General features: G+C 36.8%; 4 protein-coding genes and 2 pseudogenes across 4 annotated transcripts; 3 read left to right on the forward strand and 3 right to left on the reverse strand.

The window, feature by feature from the left end:
* Nucleotides 1–196: 196 nt before the first annotated feature.
* On the forward strand, nucleotides 197–2654 carry LOC122352465 (annotated as a pseudogene).
* A 3559-nt stretch (nucleotides 2655–6213) lies between these two features.
* Nucleotides 6214–7257, forward strand: LOC122353097 (trace amine-associated receptor 13c-like). Its single transcript, XM_043250950.1, has one exon. The coding sequence runs from the start codon at nucleotides 6244–6246 to the stop codon at nucleotides 7255–7257; it is 1014 nt and encodes a 337-aa protein (XP_043106885.1). The 5' UTR covers nucleotides 6214–6243.
* A 4844-nt stretch (nucleotides 7258–12101) lies between these two features.
* Nucleotides 12102–13100, reverse strand: LOC122352466 (trace amine-associated receptor 6-like). Its single transcript, XM_043249870.1, is given in 1 exon segment — nucleotides 12102–13100. A coding segment is annotated over 1 exon segment (999 nt).
* A 1693-nt stretch (nucleotides 13101–14793) lies between these two features.
* Nucleotides 14794–15864, reverse strand: LOC122353068 (annotated as a pseudogene).
* A 2188-nt stretch (nucleotides 15865–18052) lies between these two features.
* LOC122353203 (trace amine-associated receptor 6-like) lies at nucleotides 18053–19039 on the reverse strand. The gene has a single exon (XM_043251166.1). The coding sequence runs from the start codon at nucleotides 19037–19039 to the stop codon at nucleotides 18053–18055; it is 987 nt and encodes a 328-aa protein (XP_043107101.1).
* Nucleotides 19040–21137: 2098 nt separating this feature from the next.
* LOC122352467 (trace amine-associated receptor 13c-like) lies at nucleotides 21138–22481 on the forward strand. Its single transcript, XM_043249871.1, has 2 exons — nucleotides 21138–21204; nucleotides 21381–22481. The coding sequence occupies exons 1-2, from the start codon at nucleotides 21138–21140 to the stop codon at nucleotides 22451–22453; spliced, it is 1140 nt and encodes a 379-aa protein (XP_043105806.1). The 3' UTR covers nucleotides 22454–22481.
* The last annotated feature ends 2256 nt before the right edge of the window (nucleotides 22482–24737 follow it).

Raw genomic sequence — 24737 nt, forward strand, 5'->3', positions numbered from 1 at the left:
GATTTAGAGGGTTGCAGTCACTGTAGAAGCAACCTATCATGCACCTTTGAGCCCTCCAGAATATAAGACGAGGGCACACAGGGTGCAGACAAACGTTCTTTCAGTGGCTCCAAGCACACTGGCGCAGGAGGACCTGAGCCCAGAGGTCACTAATCCAATGGCCCAAAAGGGCCCATGTCAAATGCCCTCGAGTTTAATGGTTCCAGAGGACCTGATTCTGATGGTCCCTAAGCCCGTGGTAAAGGAGGGCCTATATCAAGAGGCCCCCAGTTCAGAGGTCCAGAAGGGTTGGTTGGTCCTTTTCTCAGTGGTTCCAGAGGTATACAGTCTGGAACTAACCCCCAAGCCACCTACTTAACCAGCTAAACCTATGTTGGAAAAACCTGAGACTGCACCATCTGAATTTTTTATGAGAACTGTTTTGTCTAAGGTGGGCACTCTAATCAGCACTGCTGCCTCAACAGAAACTTGACCTGATGATGAAGGTAATTCCAGAGCATATCACCCTCCCTGTTATGGCCACGGAGGCTACCTCAGAACAGCTACACAATCCTGTTGTGCCCACAGACATCAATCCTGTTTGTCATATCGTGTCTGTCTGTAATGTCATGCCCTCTAAACCTGTTCTGGAGACCCTTCCAAAGCATTCATGTCTGCCTGCTAAGGCCACAAAGACTGCCTTGGGCTATCATCCAGTCTAGTCATAACCACTGAATCAGAACCCGCCAGTCACGGCGCTTCCTCATTGTTGGCTCCAGCCTCCATTCACATTACAAACTGAAATGAAAGTACTATACATTAGCTTGTGCTTAATTAATTGAAATTAAGTGTCCACAACTAAGCAAGCATTAGTATTTTAATGTACATGACTAAAAGTCATGAAACATGTTTCTCAAAACCCGAATTATCATACATGTGAATTATCATACAGTGGAGCCTCTGGTCCAAATACACTGGGTATTGAACCATCTTTCAAGAGCAAGCGTTTTGTGTAACCTGCCCTGAACTCCCCAAGATCAGAAAAGCAGTAGTTATTAAAATTACGTTTTTATCCCCTTTGTAAGAATCATGTTCCCCTCGGTTCCCTTCAATTTGAAATCACACTGGATGAGAAGCGCATCGGAGCGACTTTACATTGTTTTGCATCGTTGCTAGGTGTCACGAACAGACGGCAAATAGCACCTCCAGTGTGCGTAAGCTGATAGAAATGAATGTATTTTGAATTTTCTAATTTTTGCACTTCTCGTTTGATGTGCGACCCCCTTTAGAATTGTCCTAAACACCCCACCCCTACAATCACAAGAGATTTAATGGACTGCCATACACTGAAGAATAAGATTTTTTTGCTACATTGCAACCTAATTAATATAGAGTATTTTAAAGACCATTTTTAAATGGAAGAATTATTTAATGCTCACAAGAAAGAGGAGAATTATTCTGTTTGATAAGGTTTCTAAAATGATTAACCCTTAGATTTTACAGTTGAACATCCTCATATCAAACGCTGGGAGAAGAAAATTATTATATAATTATACAGCATCAGAGTGGGTGGTAGATGTGTGGGCCAGTCTGATCCAGAAATCGTATAAATGAAAGGACAGTAAGGAGAGCAGAACAAACTCCTAACAGGAGGAGACTCACTCATGGCTTATGAGACAGAGGAACATGAGACTCAATACTGCTTTCCTGCCATCAACTCTTCATGTATCAAAGGAAAACGCTCCAGACATGAATACAATATCATCTATATGTTTGTTCTACTGCTGTCAGCATGGACTGTGTTTCTGAATCTGCTGGTGATCATCTCCATCTCTCACTTCAAGAAGCTTCACACTCCAACCAACCTGATCATTCTCTCTCTGGCTGTGACTGATCTGCTTGTTGGACTTATTGTGATACCCATAGAGGGAATCAAACAAATTGAAACATGTTGGTACTTTGGAGACACTTACTGTGGACTGTTTGTAATCATTGTTAGGTTGCTTCTTATTACATCTCTTAGTAATTTGGTTTTAATTGCTGTTGATCGTTATATGGCTGTGTGTCACCCTTTACTGTACCCACAGAAAATTACCACAACTAAAACTTTAATAAGCATCTGTCTCTGCTGGTTTTGTTGTTCAGTTTACATTATTTGGTTTGTAATAAGTAATGGATATTTCAATATGTCAGACAGAACACTGTGTTATGGCCAGTGTATTGTTTTAATTACTCCTGCTTGGAGATTCATTGATTTGATTGTTTCCTTTTTATTTCCATGTACTGTGATCATCACTGCATATTTGAGGATATTTTATGTTGTGCAACGGCAAGTGAAAGTTATTAACTCTCAGATGAATGGTGTTAAATGTGTAATGGATATTTCAGTGAAGAGGAAAACTGACAGTAAAGCTGCTCTGACATTAGGAATCATTGTGACAGCTTATCTGCTTTGCTGGATTCCGTTCTTCATCTGTTCTCTAACAAAAACCACAGCAATCTCTTTCACTACATTGACATTTCTAACATGGACCTTCTATATAAACTCTGGCTTAAATCCTATTGTTTATGCTTTATTTTACCGCTGGTTTAAAGTATCAGTTAAACACATTCTAACTCTTAGAATTTTTCAGCCAGCATCCTCTCTGATGGACATTTTTACTGATTTTCATTAATGATTTACAGTGGGTATTTATTTCTATTTTATTTGTTTTTACTTGAAGCAAAACATTTTAAATCAGTTTCCAAAACTGACAGCGCGTGAAATGTATTCACATGGTCAGGTATAAAAATTACACATAAAATAATCAACAATAACTTAATATTAAAGAAAAGCTCAAACTTTTGAAAAAGGTAATCACTTACTCACCCTTGTTGTTCTAAAAGATTACATGAATGTAAATGGTGCATGAGGCTGTCAGATAATGCCTAATATACTTTTTTGTACTCTGAGGCAGCATGGCAAATATGCTTCACAAATAAGGCTTCACTAGAATCAACTATGACAAAAAAAGCAAAAAAAAGAAAATCCAAGATACAAAAAATGTTAATAGTACTTATATAAATTTGTTAAAATGAACACTGAAATGAATAAATATAACATAGTTCAGTGTCATTAAAAATGTACTGTTTTATCGGGCATGTTTGGATGCTATGTATTTTTATGCTTAAAGTGTCTTGCTATTAACTCCAATTTTCATCATGTGCAGTCAAATTTCTACAAATAATACAGAATGCAGCAGCATGACTGGTCTTCATTAAGCCAATGTCACACCTCTGTAATGGAGATTTTAAATGTGTTTTTTTCATACATAAAACATAACTTCACTTCAGGAGGCCTATATTTACCCTCTGGAGCTGTCACTCTTAAGCTTGGAAGAGCCAGGAACATGCATACATTTTTTTAAATATATATATATATATATATATATATCTGAAAGCAGATAGTCATTTACACCTAGGATGGCTTGAAGGTGAATAAATCAATGTAAATGTTACTGATTACAATGAAGCAATTATCTGCTGTCAGAGCCAGTCAAGTTCACTCCAGAACCAGTCAAGCCTACTCAAGTCATCTCAGAGTCTGTCAAGTGCACCCAAATCCTCCCAGTGTTGGCTAAGCTATCTTTAGTTATACATAAGTTGATTTAGAGGTATACAGTCTGGAACTAACCCCCAAGCCACCTACTTAACCAGCTAAACCTATGTTGGAAAAACCTGAGACTGCACCATCTGAATTTTTTATGAGAACTGTTTTGTCTAAGGTGGGCACTAATCAGCACTGCTGCCTCAACAGAAACTTGACCTGATGATGAAGGTAATTCCAGAGCATCTCACCCTCCCTGTTATGGCCACGGAGTCTACCTCAGAACAGCTAGACAATCCTGTTGTGCCCACAGACTCCAATCCTGTTTGTCATGTCGTGTCTGTCTGTAATATCATGCACTCTAAACCTGTTCTGGAGACCCTTCCAAAGCATTCATGTTTGCCTACTAAGGCCACAAAGACTGCCTTGGGCTATCATCCAGTCTAGTCATAACCACTGAATCAGAACCCGCCAGTCATGGTGCTTCCTCATTGTCGGCTCCAGCCCTTGAGCCCACTCCGGTCTAGGTCCATCAGTGCAGTCCAGGAGAGCATGTCAGAGTCAAGCTCAGTGTCCGTCTCTGAAGTCCTGGAAAGTGCTTCCAGTTGTGTACCTGAACAAGTTCTTACATCTCCTGAGCCAGTGTCCCAAGGATGCACACTCTATAACTCTGTGGTCAAGGTCCCAAAGTTCCTCCCAGGGTCAAGAATAGGCCCTGAAGGCCACAAAGATTATTCCTAAAACCCATCTAGTGAGATGAGCCCATGTCTCCAGAAAGACGGCCAACCAGAGTCCCATCACAACCTCCCTATTACCTAGCCCTTTTAGATTTGCTTAAGCCAGAACCTGCCTGGTTAACCTTAAACTACACTGCCGGAATTATTTTCCTCCCTCCTAGTCCGGCCCCCCATGTTTCCTGATACCTCCCTGTACTGTATGGCCCAGTGTGGACACCTGTAGGTGCCCATTGGGAGGAAGGTACTCTCAGGATCCTGCCCTGAATGTCTTGTCTTTGTTCAATGTTTCTTTCTTTGTTTTGTGTCTAAGCACATATTTCTGTCTCTGTTTGTGTCTGCCACATGCTCCTGTCCCACCACTTTGTTTCCCCCTGATCATAACCCCTTGTTTAGCCCTTGTCTGCTTGATTATTTTCACCTGATCCTTGTATGTGCTGCTGTATATATTGGTTTAATTTTCTTTGTGTCTCTGCTGGTTTATTTTGGTGTTTACCTTTTGATCCTGAATCTATCCCTTGATCTTGCTCAAGAACTAGTTCTTGTTTTTTTTTTTTTGGTGCATTCTAATTTAGTTGTGTTGTTTCTTGACTTCGTTTTTCATTTATCCTTGTTTCTACAAGTTCAGTTCCTTTTTGGATTATGGCTTTTCATTTTTTTGCTAGTTTTGACTATTTTGTTCTCTCTTTGTTCTGTCTTGCGTTTCAACCTGTTATTGTGTTTTGTTATGTCCGGCTCTTACCCAGGTTCTCTGGCCTGACCCCCACTACCTGAAAGCAGCTCTCCATTCTCATGTGTTGAGTCTCTGGTTCTGAGTCTCTACCTTGGTGACTAGACTGGGGTAACTTCTAGGATTTACTAGCCTAGCCTTTCCTGCAGTGCTGCCATCCTAGTGTTTGAGTCAGCTGCCACTTGGACAAGCTCAGTGGTCTCTCCTCCTGCCCATATTGTGTTGTTTGCCTTGTCCCTCTGTTTGGAGAGTTACACTCTTCCTTCTCCCTGCTTTTCAAGTCTATGTCTTGTTAATAAAATACCATTTTCTGCTCATTTGCATCTGGGTCCTATTTCTTGCATATCCCTGACACGTATAACATTACATTATTATTCTCCCATGTGACAGCATCATACACCAAAGTTTTCCTTCATTCCTAATCCATTCATTCCATATCAATGTCCCGCATTAGCAATGTTATTCGCTTATAGCAATTCTCTCTAATCTGTAATCTATATCCACCCATGACACTGGTTTGAAACTGCAATATACCCACTATATTAAGATTTTAAAAGTAACATTTTAAAATCATAATTATAAGATCACACCGTAAATAAACTACACAGTGTAAAAGTGTCTTTTTCACACCAAATGCGGCACAGAAAATAAAGCTGAAGAATAGAGATACAACCCGATACCAATTCAAATTAGTCAAGATGTTAAATGAATCAAGATTGGGAGTGTTAGTTTATCGGAATGCATCTCTTAGTGGAACTGACTGTCCTTAGATTGTATTTCTTTTTATTTTACCAAAGAAAACACTGTATCATTTGTGTTCTAAGCAATACCTACTGGCAGAGAATGAAGTTGCATTCATCGGCCAGTCTACTGTTTTTGTTTCATGCAGATGTTCATGTACTAGAGTTTCACAAAGTTTCTAAAGTCAGACCATTCTTTTCAAGTCAGATTTTATTGCTACAATCAGAAACAATGTAAAATACCTGTAAATAAGATTTAAGAGATGTATGACCATGACTGCTATATTACAAAAACAATTAAAAATATGCTATATGTATCCATTAAATCAAAATTTCATATCAAAGAAAATTATTACATAATGATGCAGCATTAGAGTGGGCGTTAGATGGGTGGGTCAGTCTGTTCCAGGCACTGTATAAATTATAGAATAGTAACAAGAGCAGAACAAACTCCTAACAGGAGGAGACTCACTCATGGCCTATGAGACAGAGGATCATGAGACTCAATACTGTTTTCCTGCCATCAACTCTTCATGTATCAAGGGAAAACGCTCCAGACATGAATATAACATCATCTATATGTTTGTACTATTACTTTCAGCATGGACTGTGTTTATGAATCTGCTGGTGATCATCTCCATCTCTCACTTCAAGAAGCTTCACACTCCAACCAACCTTCTTATTCTCTCTCTGGCTGTTACTGACATGCTTATTGGACTTATTGTTATACCTATAGAGGGCATCAAACAAATTGAGACATGTTGGTACTTTGGAGACACCTACTGTGGACTGTTTGTGATTATCATTATGTTGCTCCTTTCAACATCTCTCAGTAATTTAGTTTTAATTGCTGTTGATCGTTATATGGCTGTGTGTCACCCTTTACTGTACCCACAGAAAATGACCACAACTAAAACTTTAATAAGCATCTGTCTCTGCTGGTTTTGCTGTTCAGTTTACAATATTTGGTATGTAATTAGTAATGGATATTTTAGCATGTCAGACAGAACACTGTGTTATGGCCAGTGTACCGTTTTAATTACTCCTGCTTGGAGATTTATTGATTTGTTTGTTTCCTTTTTATTTCCTTGTACTGTGATCATCACTGCATATTTGAGAATATTTTATGTTGTGCAACGGCAAGTGAAAATTATTAACTCTCAGATGAATGGTGTTAAATGTGTAAGGGACATTTCAGTGAGGAGGAAAACTGAGAGTAAAGCTGCTCTGACATTAGGAATCATTGTGACAGTTTATCTGTTTTGCTGGATTCCATTCTACATCTGTTCTCTAACAAAAACCACAGCAATCACTTCTACCACAATGACATTTCTAGCATGGACCTTACACATGAGCTCAGGTTTAAATCCTATTGTTTACGCTTTTTTTTACCGCTGGTTTAAAATAGCAGTTAAGCACATTCTTACTTTTAGAATTTTTCAGCCAGCATCATCTCTGATAGACATTTTTACCGATTATCATTCATGATTTAGAGTATTTACTTTTAGTTTTATGTTTGAGCTTTTAGCGCAACCGCTGCTATCAAGTCCTGAAAATTATACGATATGTGAAGTGTATTCATATGATCATGTACAAGAATAACACCAACAATTCAGTAATTAATATTAACAAAGAAAAAAATGTAGACAAACTAACAGAAATGTTCATAGTACTTCTTCGACTTTATTTCATTAAACAGTAAAAGCTATGAATAGAAAGTAGTTTGATGTCATTAAAATGTACTTTTAACTGGTATTTTTATGCTATGTATTTTAATGCTAAAGATTACCATCTCACTATTAGCTCAAATTTAAATCTTATGCAATCACATATCTACAATTTATTCATAATGCAGCAGCTCTGCAAAAGCTACCAGTTACAACTCAATTCAAGTTCAATACACTGATGCTTGCATACAGAATGGCCATGGGTTCCACACATTCCTTCTTCAACTCAAATCGTACCAGTCTACATGCCTTCTTGAAAGCAGTCAGCTCAGTTTTCCAACATGTTCTCTATTTTACTTCACTGAGCATAATTTTTGCTGCTCTACAGTGTAAATAACCTAGACATGGAGAGAGAGGAATTTAAATAAATATTACTGATTATTAACGATAGATTATTTGATGCTCACAAGAATATAAGTTGTTTTGATTTGTTACATTATGTTTAAAAAAAGGACTTAATCTTAGGTTGTGTATCCATTATATTAAAGGTTGGGAGTGGGTGTTAGATGGGTTGGTCGTCTGATTGAGACACTGTATAAATAAAAGGACAATAAGGAGAGCAGAACAAACTCCTAACAGCAGGAGACTCACTCATGGCCTATGAGACAGAGGATCATGAGACTCAATACTGCTTTCCTGCCATCAACTCTTCATGTATCAAGGGAAAACGCTCCAGATTTGAACATAATATGATTTATACATTTGTAATATTTGTCAGCATGGATTATATGTATATATATATATATATATATATATATATATATATATATATATATATATATATATATATATATATATATATATATATACATACACAAACTTTTATTTGTCTGAAAGCAGATAGTCATATACACCTAGGATGCCTTGAGGGTGAGAAAATCAATAGCTCACCAAAACTTAAAATTATGATTTGTACCACAACTTTGACTTCACTTAGCATCATTATTTGCTGTCAGAGCCAGTCAAGTTCACTCCAGTCATTCCAGAACCAGTCAAGCCTACTCAAGTCATCTCGGAGTCTGTCAAGTGCACCCGAATCCTCCAAGTGTTGGCTAAGGTATCTTTAGTAATTCATAAGTTGATTTAGAGGGTTGCAGTCACTGTGAAAGCGACCTATCATGCACCTTTGAGCCCTCCAGAATGTAAGACGAGGGCACACATGGTGCAGACAAACGTTCTTTCAGTGGCTCCAAGCACACTGGCGCAGGAGGACCTGAGCACAGAGGTCACTAATCCAATGGCCCAAAAGGGCCCATGTCAAATGCCCTCGAGTTTAATGGTTCCAGAGGACCTGACTCTGATGGTCCCTAAGCCCATGGTAAAGGAGGGCCTATATCAAGAGGCCCACAGTCCAGAGGTCCAGGAGGGTCGGTTGGTCCTTTTCTCAGTGCTTCCAGAGGTATACAGTCTGGAACTAACCCCAAACCACCTACTTAACCAGCTAAACCTATGTTGGAAAAACCTGAGACTGCACCATCTGAATTATTTATGAGAACAGTTTTGTCTAAGGTCAGCACTGCTACCTCAACAGAAACTTGACCTGATGACGGAGGTAATTCCAGAGCATATCACCCTCCCTGTTATGGTCACGGATGCTACCTCTGAACAGCTAGACAATCCTGTTGTGCCCACAAACTTCAATCCTTTTTGTCATGTCGTGTCTGTCTGTAATGTCATGCCCTTTAAACCTGTTCTGGAGACCCTTCCAAAGCATTCATGTCTGCCTGCTAAGGCCAAAAAAACTGCCTTGGGCTATCATCCAGTCTAGTCATAAATCACTGAATCAGAAACCGTCAGTCATGGTGCTTCCTCATTGTCGGCTCCAGCCCTTGAGCTCACTCCAGTCCAAGACCATCAGTGCAGTCCAGGAGAGCATGTCAGAGTCAAGCTCAGTGTCTGTCCTTACAGCCCAGGAGGGCACGTCAGACATGTCAAAGTCAAGTTCAGTGTCTGTCTCTGAAGTCCTGGAAAGTGCTTCCAGTTGTGTACCTGAACAAGTTCTTGCATCTCCTGAGCCAGAGCTCCAAGGATGCACACTCTATACCTCTGTGATCAAGGTCCCAAAGTTCCTCCCAGGGTCAATCACGAGTCAAGAATAGGCCCTGATTTGTTTGTTTCCTTTTTATTTCCTTGTACTGTGATCATCACTGCATATTTGAGGATATTTTATGTTGTGCAACGGCAAGTGAAAGTTATTAACTCTCAAATGAATGGTGTAAAATGTTCAATGGATATTTCAGTGAGGAGGAAATCTGAGTAAAGCTGCTCTGGCATTAGGAATCATTGTGACAGCTTATCTGCTTTGCTGGATTCCGTTCTTCATCTGTTCTCTAATAAAAACCAAAGCAATCTCTTCCGCTACAACAACATTGCTAACATGGACCTTCTATAACTCAGGTCTGAATCCTATTGTCTATGCTTTATTTTACCGTTGGTTTAAAGTATCAGTTCAACACATTCTAACTCTTAGAATCTTTCAGCCAGCATCATCTCTGACGGATATTATTACTGATTGTCATTAATTAACCTATTTGCTTTATTGTATTTATTTTTACTTACAGCACAACCTCTGAGATCAATCCCCTAAAAATTACAAAAAACACATGAAATATGAAATATTAAAAGAAATTTCAAGACACCTTTTGCAGTCATAGTTTCCATTACATTTCACTTAAAATTGTACATAAAAAGATTAAATAATTGTGAATTATGAATGAGGCTTTCAGATAATGCATAATTTGCCTTTATTTGTTGGCAGCATGAAATGAATGTTTCTTTAAGCAGTGAACTGCATAAACAGAAAACAGATCAATGTTTTACCTGACATTTCTGTATGCAATGTATTTTATGCTTATTAAAGTATATTGCTATTAGCTCAAATTCTCAAGATTAGGTGCATTCAATCTAAAAATACAGAATTCAGTAGCATGACTGGTCTTCACTGAGCCCATGTTACACCTCTGTAATGTCTATCAATAACAGCACAAATTAAGTTCAACACATTGATGATTGTACACCGAATGTCCAGAGGCACCTTACTGACCTGTCTACATTCCATCCAGAAAGGTCAAAGAGGAGGGTTTTTAAATACTTTTGTTTACTCTCCTTACCATTTATCCTCCTATCGCCATCCAAACAGCCAAATCCCTGAAAACTGAAGCTTAAAACTTCTTTTCCATAAGCACTTAACTTCATTCTGCTGAAAAATAAAAGCATGATGCCCAGTGTAACAGCACCAGCTGCACCGCCCAAATTTCAGCCCTGCTCTCATATGGCAGGTTAGTGTAAAAGTAAATTAGGTAGTTTACAGGATTGATAAGAGTATGTAATGAAGGTTTTCTTCATCTTATGAGAACTCGTGTATGGAACATATGGAGGACATATGGAGCACAAACCATCTGACAGAAACTGACAGACAGCACTGGAGAGGGCACAGGAAGGTAGTACATGCGTGCTGAGAGAGCTCCTGAGTTTTGGCTTCACAAGGAATTAATTTCATATGAAAATTATGCTCCTTACATCAGGGAGCAGGACGGTTAGGATGTGTGGGATGGAAAGTTTCCAGGTGACGTTTTGCAGAAACTGCAGATTTTTGTGATTAGTGAAACACCGGAGTTCTGTGAAGATGGTAGGGATGGGCCACTTAATGGCACAGATTAAGTCAAATGAAGCAAAGTTGTTTGGGCAGTGCTTTGTTGTAAAAAAAACATAGACCAAAATGAGTTTTTAATGGAAAAGTTTTATAATGGCCAACATTTTAGCCTCCTTGAGCATGCATTTTATTTGCTGAAGACAAAACTAAGAGCAGAAAGAGCTACAAACAAGCTAAAGTCAGCTGTAGTGTCTAATGTGTAATGTCTAGCATCAGAGAGGAGGAAACCCAGTCTCTGGTTATGTCCATGAGTCGTTGCCTGCAAAGGACTGTATATGTTATATTATATTGTATTTATTTGTTGATATATGCATCTTGAAAACAACAACTGTAATACTGCTTTAAATTTTTGCTGCCCCCCCCAACCCCCATTCAATAACTAATTTGTTTTTCTGAGCAAAAAAATCTATGGTACATTTTTTGTGATTTACAGAAGATACCCACTTCAATGTCATTCAGTGTAACAATTTTGCATATGCACAACAAAAATTGAAAGGCTAATAACGTTCACCCCTAATACTAAAACTAACTAGTTGTAATTTCATATTTTTTAAATTTACCACTGTCCTAGGTTTTAACAAAATAAGGTTTAATATGCTCCCTTATTCTTTTATATTATTTAATATGCACAAGTCAAAATAAGCATGCCGTTTGAATTTTACCATGAATTTTACCATAAATATTGTGTTACAATGTAACATTATTTCAACCAAATTTTGACTTTTTACACTTTATTTGCTTTACTTAAATTTCCCAAAATCTCAATTTTTTTTATTTTCTGACACACAGTTGTATCTGCTGCAGTTTTACAGTGGGTTGTGCTATCAAACAGCAGCTTTTGTTATAGATAGGTGTTGCAGATTACAGTACATAAAGTGGTTACTACAGTCTGGCCAGCAAAATACATACTGAAACGAGTTTGTTTTTCATTTCCATTGCTTTAAAACTATAGATTACTGATCAGTTACCTCTGCGAACAGACTTAAATATTCTGAGGATGGTTCAAATATTTTTAGAGACAGAATGTGTTTAGCTGATATTCTAAACCATCGATAAAATAATGCATAGATAAGAGGATTCATGCAAGAATTCATATACATAATCCAACTCATAATATTTATGACGACTGATTCATCTGAATCATATCCAGGAAAAAGAGAGACAATGTAATAAGGTATCCAACACAGAAGATAAACTGCTATCACAATCCCCAGTGTTTTTGCTGCCTTTTTTTCTGACTTGCTGACATTTGTGACAGAGTTTATAAGCCGAGCTTGATGTTTTGCTACACAGAAGATCTGCCCGTATAAAGATATGATTACTGAACAAGGGGTAACTAATGAAACGATGAGGTCTGTGAGAACATACTCATACTTGACAGTAACAATACAGTACCCGTAACATGTAATTGGGTTCCTTGTATTAAAGATAGCATCGTATAACATGATAACTGAATATATGCTTGAACATAGCCAGTTTAAAATGATACAAAAAACAGCTTTGCTGGTTGTGACCTTTGTTGAATATTGCAGAGGATCTTTCACAGCAATGTAACGATCTATAGATATAAAAACTAAATTACCAAGAGATGCTGAAACAACCGTATAAAGGATAAATGGAAACAAAGAGCAAAATGTCTCTCCAAAGTACCAACACGTCTCAATATATCTTATTCCCATCAGTGGTATAACAATCAGTCCCACAAGCAGGTCGGCCACAGCCAGAGAGAGAATAAGTAGGTTGGTTGGAGTGTGCAGCTGCTTGAAGTGAGAGATGGAGATGATCACCAGCAGATTCAGAAACACAGTGAGAACAGATGATGAAGAAATAAAAATATATAAAAAAATGTACTCTGCTTGAGGTTTGATATTCTTGATGCACGACAAGTTATTGCTTGAAAAGCAATACTCGATTACTTGCTTGTCTTGGTCCGCCATTCACCTGTTCAACATTTCAAAAATGTATTATAAATCCCACAAGTTATAAAAATAACACGGCATCATCGCAGCAACATTTTCTAGCTATAGATGGTTTCTCAAGCATGTAGGATTGTGTCTTGATAATCCAATTTTGTGGATTTATTTATATTAAAGGAACCATTACACTAGAGGGTTGATGCCGTTTTAAACACACCCATAAGTTCAATGCTCAAAACAACAGTTTTGTTGTTAAAAACAAACTGTTGCTGGAAAAATTTAAAATACACAAAATCTAACTGCCCTGTAATCTAATGCAAAAATAAAGTAATCTTGTAGTTGTTTGAACATGACTAATTACTTTATATTAAAAAGTCCTCGCTGAACTTCCAGCTGCCTTGTATCTTGCTCTCTCATTGGTTGTAGGTCATTGCCGATGTATGTTTCAGTCAGAACCAATTTCATGCTGCTGTGTTCATGTGTTCATCAGAGGGCCTACTGCTTGCTTCATGAAGATTGTAAAGTTTGACCCTTTGTTCAAGCGCTTGAGTGTCATTGGTCAGTAAAGTTTATCACCGCAATGCAATTGGCCTTCAATATTAGGGAAGAGGGAGATAACCCACAAGGCGTAAACTACGCAATGTCAAGAGACCTGACCTGATAGGAAACCCCATAGACGCCCACATGTATCCATAAGAAGTATTTATGTGGAGATTTTGCTTGAAAATGCACCACTAAAAACTGCGAAATATTAATTACAGTGGAAGCTTCTGAAGTGTTCAAAGTCAACATATTCTATTGTGCTGATCAAGAAATACACTTCAAATATTAAATTGGTGATACAACAATGCAGATAATATATTAACCTACTGGTAATATTGTTCGATCCATTGTACCTGATGTAATATATACAATAAAAAAAAAAAACACATACAAGACGACAAAACAATTATATAGCATAACAGCCATGATAGTATACAGATGGTTGCATATATGCAGTTGTATACAACTGTAAAATAACATTAATAGACTTGAATAGAACTGGTAAACCAGATTGCACTTCTGGTCTAGAATGACTGAGGTCCATAATCTAAGGTGGAAGTGGTTTAAATGTAACTAGAATTAATAAAATGAGAATGAATTTATAAGATGATTGTAACAAACATGACTGATGTGGCTTGCATGAAGTAACATACCACTTGGTTCATGAGTGAGTGCTCGAAATAATTGAATAATTATCATGATGGTTGGAAGGCAGTTGCTTAGATAGGCTGTTAAACATGTAGTATATACATTACAATGCTGGAATTTTTAGTTGAGATGCATTTACACATAAATATTATAATATATACTTTATGTATAACAGCCTTTACAGGCAACTACCTTTTAACCAGCAAGGAATCTCATAAATGTCAGATTTGAAATACTCTACAGTTCCACACACACCACACAAACACTGCTTCTCAAAATCAGTACAAAATCGATTTCAACAGAGCATGATACCAGCATCTTTTTCAGCTAAAAGTGATATTCTAATAAGCATAAAATACAAACCACACAAAAATACTGCATTACATATTTGAGTTTTGAGACTTGGTGTTTCAACTCAGTGTTGAAATAAATGTTTATTTGAGATTAATTTTCTCCTGTTTTGTTCACCACATTCTGGGACTTCCTTCTCTTTTGAAGGATACATATGTGCAAGTCTACCAAATCAAATCCTTAAGCATTATGAATGACAGTCTGTGAAAATGTCAGTCAAAGAGGACGCTGGCTGAAATATTCTAAGAGTGAGAATGTGCTTAACTGACATTTTAAACCAGCGATAAAAGAAAGCATAGATAAGGGGATTCAAACCAGAGTTAACATACAAGGTCCAGGTTAGCAATGTCATTGTAGTGGAAGAGACTGCTGTGGATTCTGTAAGAGAACAGATATAGAATGGAATCCCGCAGAGCAAATAAACAGCCACAATGATTCCTAATGTCAGAGCAGCTTTGCTCTCAGATTTTCTCTTTACTGAAACGTCCATTACACATTTAGCACCTTTAAGAGAGTTTAAAACTTTCACTTGCTGTTGTGCAACATAAAAAATCTTCAAATATATAGATATGATTACAATACATGGAAATAGGAAGGAAAAGGTCAAATCTGTGAATCTCCAAGCAGGAGTAATCATAACAACACACTGGCCATAACAAACATTTGGTCTGTGTGAGGTGTTAAAATATCCATTACTAATTACAAAAGCTATATTGTAAAATGAACAACAACACCAGGAGACACAAATGCTTATTAAAGTTTTGGTTGTGGTAATTTTCTGGGGGTACTGTAAAGGATGACAAACAGCTACATAACGATCAATAGCAATTAAAACTAAATTACTGAGAGATGTAGACAGGAGCAGCCCAAGAGTAATTACGAAGAGTCCACAGTAAGCGTGTCCAAAGTACCAACATGTCTCAATCAGATTTATGGCATCAACAGGCATTATAATAAGGCCAATAAGCAGATCAGCCACAGCCAGAGAAAGAATGATCAGGTTGGTTGGAGTGTGAAGCTTCTTGAAGTGAGAGATGGAGATGATCACCAGCAGATTCAGAAACACAGTTGATGCTGACAGCAATGAAAAAAACACATACATGATATTATATTCATGACTGGAGCGTTTTTCCTTGATACATGAAGAGTTGATGGCAGGAAAGCAGTATTGAGTCTCATGATCTTCTGTCTCATAGGCCATGAGTGAGTCTCCTCCTGTTAGAAGTGTGTTCTTCTGTTCTTCTTACTGTTCTTTCATTTATACAGTGTCTGGATCAGACGACCAACTCATCTACCGCCCACTCTGATGCAACATAACATAATTGATTCCTTATTGCCTATTGGTTTGTACGTGATCCATCGCACCTGCACATGACACAAATCACATCACACTCGAGCAAGGACATAGCCAGTCTAGAGGTTGTTGATCAGATGATCAACCCATCTACCACCCAGTCTGATGCTAAACAATAGTATAAGTTGATTTTCAATAATTCCCAACTCTCTTTTAAGACAAAGATAAAATGCAAAAAAGTATTCTTTAAAATAAATATTATTTATCAGATCTATATTGGATTCATCAAAAAGTAGAATTTTGGAATCTACCAGCAATATTCTGAATGGTGGTGTATACAACACAGCATAAAGTGCGGTCTTGCACACATTAATAAAAAAAAAAAACATCATTAATATGGATTGATCCCAGATATAAATACTTAAAAATGCCAAAACATGAAAAAAGAATGACAATCTGTAAAATTCCTCCATGACACTACTTTTTCCTCATTAAATCCACTACACATTAAGAAAGTTAAAATATGGGTAAAGCTCACAACACAAGGAAATAGGGACAATCGAATGGTGAAATCGGCAATGAAACACACTGTCTGCAGTGTTTTCCCTTGCATGATAGGTTAATGGAAAAGGAAAGCAGTATTGAGTCTCACAATCCTCTGTCTCAGAGGCCATGAGTGAGTCTCCTTAGGAGTTTGTTTCGTCCTTACTGACCTTTCTTTTACCTTGCTGACAAAAAAGAGCATATGCTAGTATGTTTTAAAGCATGGCTGCTGGTTTGAACTGGCTTAAGTCGGTCCTACTCATGAGCTGGTTTATGGTGTAGTTGTGACATCCAGCAGCAGGAGCTAACATCATGTTCAAAAATAACATTAAATGAAATTAAAAAATTTTTATTTGTTTACGATTACAACATCTATGACTTAAATGGATAGTAATCAAAAAGTACAAACACTAGATCTGAAGAACAATAGGTTACTGATTGAAGTGAAACATGCAAACATTATAGCTATGAAGAAATCTTTGCCATTTCATTTGGTAGTTTTCAAATTAGCTTTCTTTTGCTGTAAATTTCACAAAATCATTTATAAGAGCACTGGGCAAAGTTATGATCTATACAGCAATGGTTATTAATGCTAATTATAACAATAATATGCATTGTTGCATGAATAATATAAAACTGAAAAAATTATCTACCCCTAACCTATAGTAAAGTATAAACAAATTTTAATTTTAAATATGGTATAATTCAACAGCGTTCACCTCTCTGAAACGTCTATATGTAAGTCTCTTTTTAGGTGTTTAGCGTAAATAATGAGCTGTATTTGTAGAGGTTATAATAACAGTTCTTAACCCCACCTCTCCACCTTACTAACTTTCAAACCCTAGTTACAGCTATGCTTGTAGATGAAGCTCTTTGATGCTGGTGGAGTGCAATGCAAATGCTCTAGTAGAGTTTAACATCTTTAAGAAAACCTTTACGAAAAACAGAATTCAATAAAAGATTTTTAAAGCTTTTGACTAAAACGGTGTTCATCAAAGTACTGTGACACAATAACAAGTGACTATGTTTTATTTAATAACTTTTCATAATAATCCATAAATCAATATTTATTTGTTTACTGCTTATGGTGGCAGCATCTTATTAAACTAATTTAAAAAAATAAAAAGGTTAGACAAAATATTTAAAATATATAGATTTTTTTGTGAAAACAGGTGTGATCATAATGGACAGTAAGTCATTTTAACTCGTTTTGAAACAGAAATCATTCACATTATCGTTGAGGCCTTTATTGCAGCAAAATGAACACCATAGACATGTCAGATTTGGAATGTGAAATATACTTGACAATACTACATCAGTCAGGAGTTGTGTGTTCAAATGATATTTTATAGCTGTTGAAATAAAGAGGATTCAGACATTAGGTCAGCACACAAGGTCCATGTTAGAATTTTTTGGAAATGGGGGACTTTTTTGTTTAAGATAAGAATACAGTAAAGCAAAAACCAAAAAAAACAGTTACAATGCATCCTAATGTCAAAGCCGATTTGCTCTAATATTTCCTCCTTCCTTACTGATGTACAACACATCCCCAAATACAAAGTAACAATCACTGTAAAAGAAACAAACATCTTTTAAAATCATTAACTGATCATTTTTCCTCTGGGAAAAGACTGAAGTATTCTGATGATGGTTTAAATATTTTTAAAGTCAGAATATGTTTAGCTGATATTCTAAACCATTTATAAAACAGTGCATAAATAAGCGGATTCATACAGGAATTCATGTACAAAATCCAGCATGTGACATTAAATTCAACTGTTGATTCATTTCCTTCTATAAGAGTGACAATATAGTAAGGTATCCAACACATGAAGTAAACTATTACCACAATCCCCAAAGTTTTTGCTGCCTTTCTTTGAGATCTGCTGACACCTGTGACAGAATTTACAACCTTGGCCTGATATTTTGCAATACAGAAAATTTTTACATAAATAGACATGATTACAAAAGAAGGGGCAACAAAAGTGACTATGAGGTCTGTGATAACATGTTCAGATTTGAACGAAACTGAACAATCTCCGTAACACCTGGCTTGTGTTTTTGGGTAGAACATAGAATTGTATAAAATAATGAAAGAATAAATGCTAGAGCACAGCCAGTTCATAATGATACAAAACACAACTTTATCAGTCGTGACTCTTACTGTGTATCTCAAAGGATCACTCACAGCAATATAACGATCTACAGATATGAAGACTAAATTACCAAGAGATGCTGAAACAACCATAAAAGCAATAAATAAAAAAAGAGAACAAAATATTTCTCCAAAGTACCAACATGATTCTATGAATGTGATGCCCATGAACGGTATAACAATCAGTCCCACAATCAGATCAGCCACAGACAAAGATAGAATAAGCAGGTTGGTTGGAGTGTGAAGCTGCTTGAAGTGAGAGATGGAGATGATCACCAGCAGATTCAGAAACACAGTAAACACTGATAATAAAGAAATGAACATGTATAAAATGACATACTCCATTTGAGTTTTAATATCTCTGAAACATGAAAAATTGTTGTTCGGAAAGCAATACTGGATTTCTTGACTGTTGTCCTCCATGATGATCTTGTCAATCATTTTCACAATTGATTATATCCTCATTTGTAACCCCTTTTGTTTACTGTGCTCCTCAAAGTTGCCACTTCAAAGCTGTGGTATAATATTCCAGCTGCCAGTTTGACTTTCTCTGCTTTCTATCACTGACTGGACTCTTTATACAGAAAACAGGGACATCTCACTAAATGTGAGGTTGGATTATACAGCATTAAACCCACCTACTAGTTAAATATTAAAAGCATTTAGTGCATGTCAATTCATCACTAATGAATATTTACATACAAATATTGTATGAACGTGACATTTAATATTTTGCATGTAAGGACTCACACATTCATATATTTATGACCTCCTGAATATAAAACACCAGTGTTGGGCAAGCTACTTGAGAAATGTAGTGAGATAAGCTAACAGTTACTCTTCATTTAATTAAACTTCACTACACTACAGCTACAGTCCTCGGAAATGTAACATGGAAAGTAGTTTACCACATCTAAGCTATTTTTTAATAATTCATTTTTTATACTGAACCGACATCATACAAGTCAATGCTCCCTCGGTGACCAATAAAGGTGTCAGTCAAGCAGATAAAGGGCACAATAGTTCAGGTTAATTGTTTATTCAACAACTTTATTCCAAACCAATTTGGCAACAAAAATCAGTATCATGTAGGGGGGCGGATTTACCTCATAATGTGACGTAAGCAAAATAATTTTTTGCTGTCAGCTGGAACCACCTATTGGTAGTTGATATTTTGGATTTGAATACATTTACAGAAAGGATATCACTTAACAATAAGGTTCATTTATTAACATTAGTTTACTAGAGTAGTTATCATTAACTAAAAATGAACAATACTTCTACATCACTTATTAATCTTAATGTTCATTTCAACATTTAGGCAATAAAAGCATTACTAAAATAAAAAGGTTGTTTGTTAACATTAGTGCACTGTGCACAAACGTGAACTAATAGCAACAACTGTATTTTCATGAACAAGTTAATAAATTAAAAATAACAAATAGATAAATACTGTAATGTATTATCCAATGTATACTCATTGTAAGACTTTAATCTGATTATTAATATGAATTAGCTCTTTAATTACTATTTGGGGAATCGAATCTCAATAATTCAAGTTGGTTTCATGTATGGAATACACTTTATTGAATAATCAGTCCAGCATTTAGCACAATTAAAGGTGTCTTACCAATTAGGTTTATTTCGTAATCAGCAAAATAACCACAAATTGGTATCCATTTATTCATTTATCTGACTTAACTCTTAATTCTGAGCTGGGTAGCACAGATCTGTGTGAAGTGTGACTTTAAAACACACAACACACACAACAACAACAACTTCCTAATAATGAAACAGAAAGTTTATTGGGCTATACTTCTACTAACATGATTAAGCTAAGAATAAACGCGCGCGCACACATACAAATGGCTCGGAAAGGAATTGATTAATGAAGTCCAAAGTGTATTTGCTAATTCTAAGATCACAACCCAAGAGATTCAGTTAAGAGAATTTTAGAATAATGGCTTCTCTGATTGGTATCGTCTTTGGGATTCCTGGGGTGATTTTGTTAAAGTCTCTTTTGGGCTACTTTGGAAGTTATTCAGAGTGAAGCTGCAGAGGAGAATCGCTGAAGAAATGCTGGAGCAGTTCAGTGATTCGCATTGTGGCAGCTCGCGCTGGGTCCTTGGCAGCTTCCATTCGTTCTATACAGCAAGTTTGTGAGTTGTTTTGGTTGCCCCGAGAGGTTCAATCAATGGCGGCCCAGTTCGGCTCTTCTTCCGTGCATAAATTACTTTACATTAATTTCTATCCTATTTGGATATAGCATCTCTTGAATGTCCTATACTTTATCGAACGTTTCCTACACCCCATATAACAACAAAATCACAAACATTCACTCTGTCATGAAGGAAGGGTGCGGATCCATTCGCAGGCTTTTATTTAGCAAAGGTCTCATGGGTTTGCCTTGGCCAATGAACGCTACCAGCGTGGATCTATTTTATACTATTTCTTATGGGTAGAAGCTGATGACGCATTGATACAACTCCTTTTCATACATGAGATGAACTTATTCATAAACTTTTTACCAAAATCTAAAATGGAATTGGTTCAGCTGAAAGTCACTGACATCCTGGAACGTGTCTGCACTGACAGATGGATAAAAGGCAAGCTAAGCTCTGCCTCTCCCAAAAAGACAATCCAGAGGTAGAGGGAAAGCTTTTTTTCTCCATTTTTCCATTTATGTGCATTCTACTTAAAACGGAATACGATACATTGAGTATCCAAATAATGACCATCCCCACTGGTTCCAGTTTATCACTGTAATTCTATAATTATGCAGCATCAGAGTGGGTGGGCGAGAGCAGAACATCCACTCCTAAAAGGAGGAGAGCTGAACACTCACTCATGGCCTATGAGACAGAGGATCATGAGACTCAATACTGCTTTCCTGGCATCAACTCTTCATGTATGAAGGAAAAACGCTCCAGGATTGAATACAATATACTTTATCTGTGTGTCTCAGTGCTGTCAGCATGGACTGTTTTTATGAATCTGCTGGTGATCATCTCCATCTCTCACTTCAAGAAGCTTCACACTCCAACCAACCTGCTCATTTTCTCTCTGGCTGTGGTTGACCTGCTTGTTGGACTTATTGTGATACCCATAGAAGGAATAAAACAAACTGAGACATGTTGGTATTTTGGAGACACCTACTGTGGACTGTTTGCAAGTGCTCTTAGGCTGCTCCTTTCTACATCTCTTAGTACTTTAGTTTTAATTGCTGTTGATCGTTATGTCGCTGTGTGTCACCCTTTACAGTACAGACAGAAAATAACCACAACTAAAACTTTAATAAGCATCTGTCTCTGCTGGTTTTTCTGTTCAGTTTACAATATTGGGTATGTAATTAGTAGTGAATATTTTAATATCTCTCATAAAACGTTGTGTTATGGCCAGTGTATTGTTTTAATTACTCCTGCTTGGACATTCACAGATTTGACCTTCTTCTTCATATTTCCTTGTGTTGTGATCATCACTGTATATCTTAGAATATTTTATGTTGTACAATGGCAAGTAAAAGCTATAAATTCACTGCAGGGAGATAAGTCTATAATGGAAGGATCAATGAAGAGGAAATCTGAAAGCAAAGCTGCATTAACATTAGGAATCATTGTGACAGTTTATCTGATTTGCTGGATTCCTTTCTGTATCTGTTCTCTTAAAGAATCCACAGCAATCTCTTCTACTACAATGACATTTTTAATTTGGTCTCTGTATGTCAGCTGTGGACTGAATCCTCTTATTTATGCTTTATTTTACCGCTGGTTTAAAATATCAGTTAAACACATTCTGACACTTAGAATATTTCAGCCAGCATCATCTCGGATGGATTGTTTTATAGATTGTCATTAATGTTTCTGTTACATCATTGATGTTCAAAGTTGACTCAAACTTCCAACTACCACAAAAGAAGTTAATGGAATTGACAATTTACTTTCTTTACTTGTCATTATTACACACTTCATTAACAGAGGTACTATAGTGTAATTAGAAACATAAATTACTATGACTTATTTGTTTTCAAAGTAAGCTGTGTGTTGGATAAAAGTAATGTGACAAATTTATTTCTGACAACTCCAGTTCTCTGATGCAGTGTCACTGTCAAAATTTGTCACTTTTTTTTTCCGTTCCTTGCTAATACAGTGTGTTTAACTGTCATGCACTATACAGGAATCAAAGAATCAATAAACAATTCCAGACACTGCAAAAAAGTTGAGGAATCATCTTTTTCAGTAACATGACATGTATTTTTCACAGAGAAGTAATCCCAAAGAGCTCCACTAAAAGTATATCCAACGTGGAATATGAAAGAGAAATCTAGTTTACATATATTTATATAGAGTAGAAAGTCATATACATCTACGATGGCTTGAGAATGAGTAAATCATTTCACACAACTTTAAATTATCCCTTTAACTATTTGTGATACCACAATTTCACTTAGCATATTTTTTGCTACACTACAGTGAAAATATCCGACACATGGAGAAAGAGGGTTTTACTTGAATTAAACATTACTGATTATAATGAAGCAATTAATTAATGCTCACAAGAATAAGGGTTATTCCCATTTACTATATTTTAGTCTGCAACTTGGATCCTTACTTAGAAGCCTTGAGAAATCTAAATTGACTATATTTTGTTAGTGCACATTGCTTTCTTTGTGGTGAACAATTCATACTTGCAAGTCAAAAAAATAAATAATTGTTTGATTTTGTAATCTTTAATCCAAATCTGAAAATTCTCCTCCCTTCTAAAATGACAGATCTTCTCTGATGTTGTCAGTTTAATGGATTAGGCATGAACGTGACATCATTAACCACACCCCTCAAACTGCCAGTTTTCATTTCTGAATGAAACACCTACTTTAACCAACCAATAAATTTGCAGTAGAAAAACAAACAAGCCCTATATTTTCAAGAACCCATATTCTTTTTCTCCCTGAATTATGTCACAATACGGACAAAACCAGGTGGTGATCAGTTGACAGCTCTGCCCCTTTCTTTATCTCAGTGTCCAAGGCATGCGGCCGGAGATCAGATGATACAACCACAAAGTCAATCTTTGACCTCCACCCTAGGGTGTCCTGGAGCCACGTGTACTGGTGGACACCCTTATGCTTGAACATGGTGTTCATTATGGACAGACTGTGGCTAGCACAACAAAACTCCACTCTGGTTCAGATCCGGGAGGTCGTACCTCCGAATCACGCCCCTCCAGGTGTTGCTATCATCACCCACGTGAGCGTTGAAGTCTCTCAGTAGAACGATAGAGTCCCCAAAAACAAAGACTTTCCAGCAGCCCTCCCAAGGACTCCAAGAAGGCCGGGTACTCTACACCGCCATTCAGTGATAAAATTGGGGTGGCAATTTAGATTAATGTATTTCTGAGGGCAACTTACTTAAAAGTTCAGAATGAATGACTTGAAATCCACCTCAGAGATGTTAGATTACAGTAGTCAACATTTGAAGTGGATCAAAAGCTATCATCAAAGTTGTCCTAAAACATTATCCAAAATGAAACTCTAATGAAAGTTTTTCATGCATTTCAAACATTGACTACTATCGACTTGGACTATACAGATGTGTGAAAAAGTGTGTATTAAAAACAAACACGCACGCACGCGCACACGCACACACATATATACACACATATACATATACACACACATATACATATACACACACATATACATATACACATTAAATGCATTTTAGCTTTCGCGGGACTGAGTGCACGAGACGTAAAATAAACTTAAACTGATTTAATTCCAAAAATGGCAAAATAAAGATATAAAAGGCAGGCAGGTAGAACAGGCAGGCAGGACAAACATCAGGTATGGACATTGACGATCGGACAAACGGAACTGAAAACACAGGACTTAAATACACAGGGTTAAATGACTAAATTAACTACACACAGCTGATGACAATGATATAATTAACATGGAGGGAAGGCAGGGCACAGGGAGCACATGGTACGAGACAAAAAACAAACAAAGAGTCCAGAGATGTGACACACACATATACATATACACACACATATACATATACACACACACATCCACCAGATCAAAAGTTCAAATCAAAGAAAATGATCATGTAATTATGCAGCATCAGAGTGGGTGGTAGATGGG

The sequence above is a fragment of the Puntigrus tetrazona genome, chromosome 10 (genome assembly GCF_018831695.1).
Source record: "Puntigrus tetrazona isolate hp1 chromosome 10, ASM1883169v1, whole genome shotgun sequence".
In the NCBI taxonomy this organism is placed as follows: domain Eukaryota; kingdom Metazoa; phylum Chordata; class Actinopteri; order Cypriniformes; family Cyprinidae; genus Puntigrus; species Puntigrus tetrazona.